Source organism: Corticium candelabrum, chromosome 12 (genome assembly GCF_963422355.1).
Source record: "Corticium candelabrum chromosome 12, ooCorCand1.1, whole genome shotgun sequence".
In the NCBI taxonomy this organism is placed as follows: domain Eukaryota; kingdom Metazoa; phylum Porifera; class Homoscleromorpha; order Homosclerophorida; family Plakinidae; genus Corticium; species Corticium candelabrum.
Window position 1 is genome coordinate 2,780,483 of NC_085096.1, and position 2,382 is coordinate 2,782,864.

The following is a 2,382-nucleotide window of genomic DNA, read 5'->3' on the forward strand; positions in this document are numbered from 1 at the left end:
CTACAGGGACGAAAATAGCAGAAGCTGAACCAACATCACATCTCTATAGACGTGATCCTGTGCTCTCTCTCTCTTCAAGTGTTATTTTCACGACAATTCAATGTGTTTTGACTAAAACCGGAACCAGTGATGCGTTTGCAAAGAAAGTCGATGTCGTGGTGACTCAACTTAGAGGATGGTTTGCCAAATTTCAGGAATTGTACAAGAACATGGTTAGAGCTAAGACAGAGATTAACGAAACACTTGAGAGCACCAGAACCACTACTTTGTCGCAGCCAAAGCCTTCATCTAGCTACGATTATTTGAAGAACGTGTCCGCATTTATTAAAGACTTGGATAAGCTGCAAAACATTACAGTTAGAACCTAGAAGTCTCAATAGAAAGAGACGAACGAGCAGCTATTGCAGTATACGTATATAACTGTTCAATTCAATTTGTTGTTTTTACGTTAGTTAACTGCTTTGTAATAGTCAATCCTTTTTGAGAATTTTTGTAAATCATGGGTCGTTGTATTAGACTTTTTGTTTTAGAATGATTTTTTATGAAATTATGTTGTTGTCTAACTGGCGTTTCAGTTGTTAATTAAACGTGATAACTGCCACTTGTAGACGTATCTTGGTTTTTGGCGAAAAGGACAGCGCACGCGTGTATCACACAGTCACACACATGCATACACTTGGAACCATGGAAGTCCACCATACCCACTCTATGGGCTTTGTCAATTCAGACGATCACGCCAGACTATATATATATTACGCTCACAAGCATTGGAAAAGTTAATGTTAGGTGTCCTTGAACAGTTAGAATCTAGTACTTGTGGAGGTCGTTTAATCATGTGTAGCACCATTGATTGTTACACTGTCTAGTGACGTGAGTTGATTCATACTACAGCTACTTGCAAATCTGTCAAGACAAGTCGTGACAAATCCCACACAGCCACAACAGCTCGATTACACACCCACCTACACACACACACACACACACACACACACACACACACACACACACACACACACACACACACACGCACGCACGCACCCATTCACCAACACTCACTGGTACAGTGTACACACCCACACGCACGCACGCACGCACGCACGCACGCACGCACGCACACACACCATTGCGTACAGTACACATATATTTGCTGCAGACAAAATGGTACTGGGTGGTCTAGAGTCTTAGAGCCTTTAGAAACAAAGAACATGCATACACTTCTCTGGCGCCAAATTTGTTTCCGAATTTGTACGAGTAGTTGACTAGAACTGCCCCGAAAAACTTGAAAACAACACTACGTAAGGTAAATATCACTACACTTCTAACTAAGGAACGTCTAGGATACGTCATCTGTGAGTGTCAGAAAGCGTTGAAATCGTCTTCTCTTTGTACAACAATTACTCGTTTAATTGTCCTATTCATCACTGTCAATGCTTGAATTTTCGAAGTTATCTTGCAATAGAATGTCTAGCAGCAGCGCGATTTCCGAAGTGTGTGTGTGTGTGTGTGTGTGTGTGTGTGTGTGTGTGTGTGTGTGTGTGTGTGTGTGTGTGTGTGTGTGTGTGTGTGTGTGTGTGTGTGTGTGCGTACGTGCGTGCGTGCGTGCGTGTGTGTGCGTACGTGCGTGCGTGCGTGCGTGTGTGTGGCGCTGCAATAGCTCAGTTGGTTAGACGGTAAATTTGGAGAATGAAAGCATCCGGGACCTTGCAGGGTTACAGGTTCAAGTCACAGTGATGGCGAGCTATGGCATAATTTCCTTGAGCAAGAAACTTACACAAAATTGCTTCTCTCGACTCAGGAGTATAAATGAGTACCTGGTCATTGACTGGGGTGGACATGACCGCTGGCTTGGCAGTAACATCATGCAGCAGACGGGTACGTGTGGGCCTTGGTGTCCAGTCCCAAAGCTGCGCCATAGTCGTGCCCCTGGATGACTCTGGCCAAGCTCCAAGTGGATTCAGGCGCGGATCCAGGATTTTTGAAAAGAGGGGGTTGCAAATTTTGATAGACCACGCCTACTTCAGTTAACACATTTGTATTGTTAGAGGTGCAAATGGCCCAGGCTTCTTACAGCTTATCTAAAGTAAATGGCAACAACTATGGCAACATATCTCTAGCAATGTGTCATGTTATAACTCCCTAGATCATCAAAACTGTCTAACAGAATCTAACTGCATCATGCATAGACTACTGCTAAATAAATGTTAACTAAACTACGGTGCAACTATATCTCTTTCAAACAAAGACTGTATAAACAATCTCCGTGGATGATTTTGTACAAACTTCGTCTGCTGGTACCCGGTCTTTGTAATGCATGGCGATAACTGATAGGTGTGCAAGACGCTCCTCTGCCATGGTAGACTTTGCTGAAGTCTTCAGTCTCCT

The 2,382-nt window shown here is 43.5% G+C and overlaps 1 protein-coding gene across 4 annotated transcripts in view; it reads left to right on the top strand.

The window, feature by feature from the left end:
- LOC134188094 (uncharacterized) overlaps positions 1-604 on the top strand; it is an 8,132-nt gene extending 7,528 nt beyond the window's left edge. For all 4 annotated transcript variants that reach the window (XM_062656284.1, XM_062656286.1, XM_062656287.1 and 1 more), the window contains one exon: positions 1-604. This exon is cut by the window's left edge and continues 417 nt beyond it. In XM_062656284.1, the coding sequence (XP_062512268.1) occupies positions 1-368 (368 nt within the window). In that variant the 3' untranslated portion in view covers positions 369-604.
- The last annotated feature ends 1,778 nt before the right edge of the window (positions 605-2,382 follow it).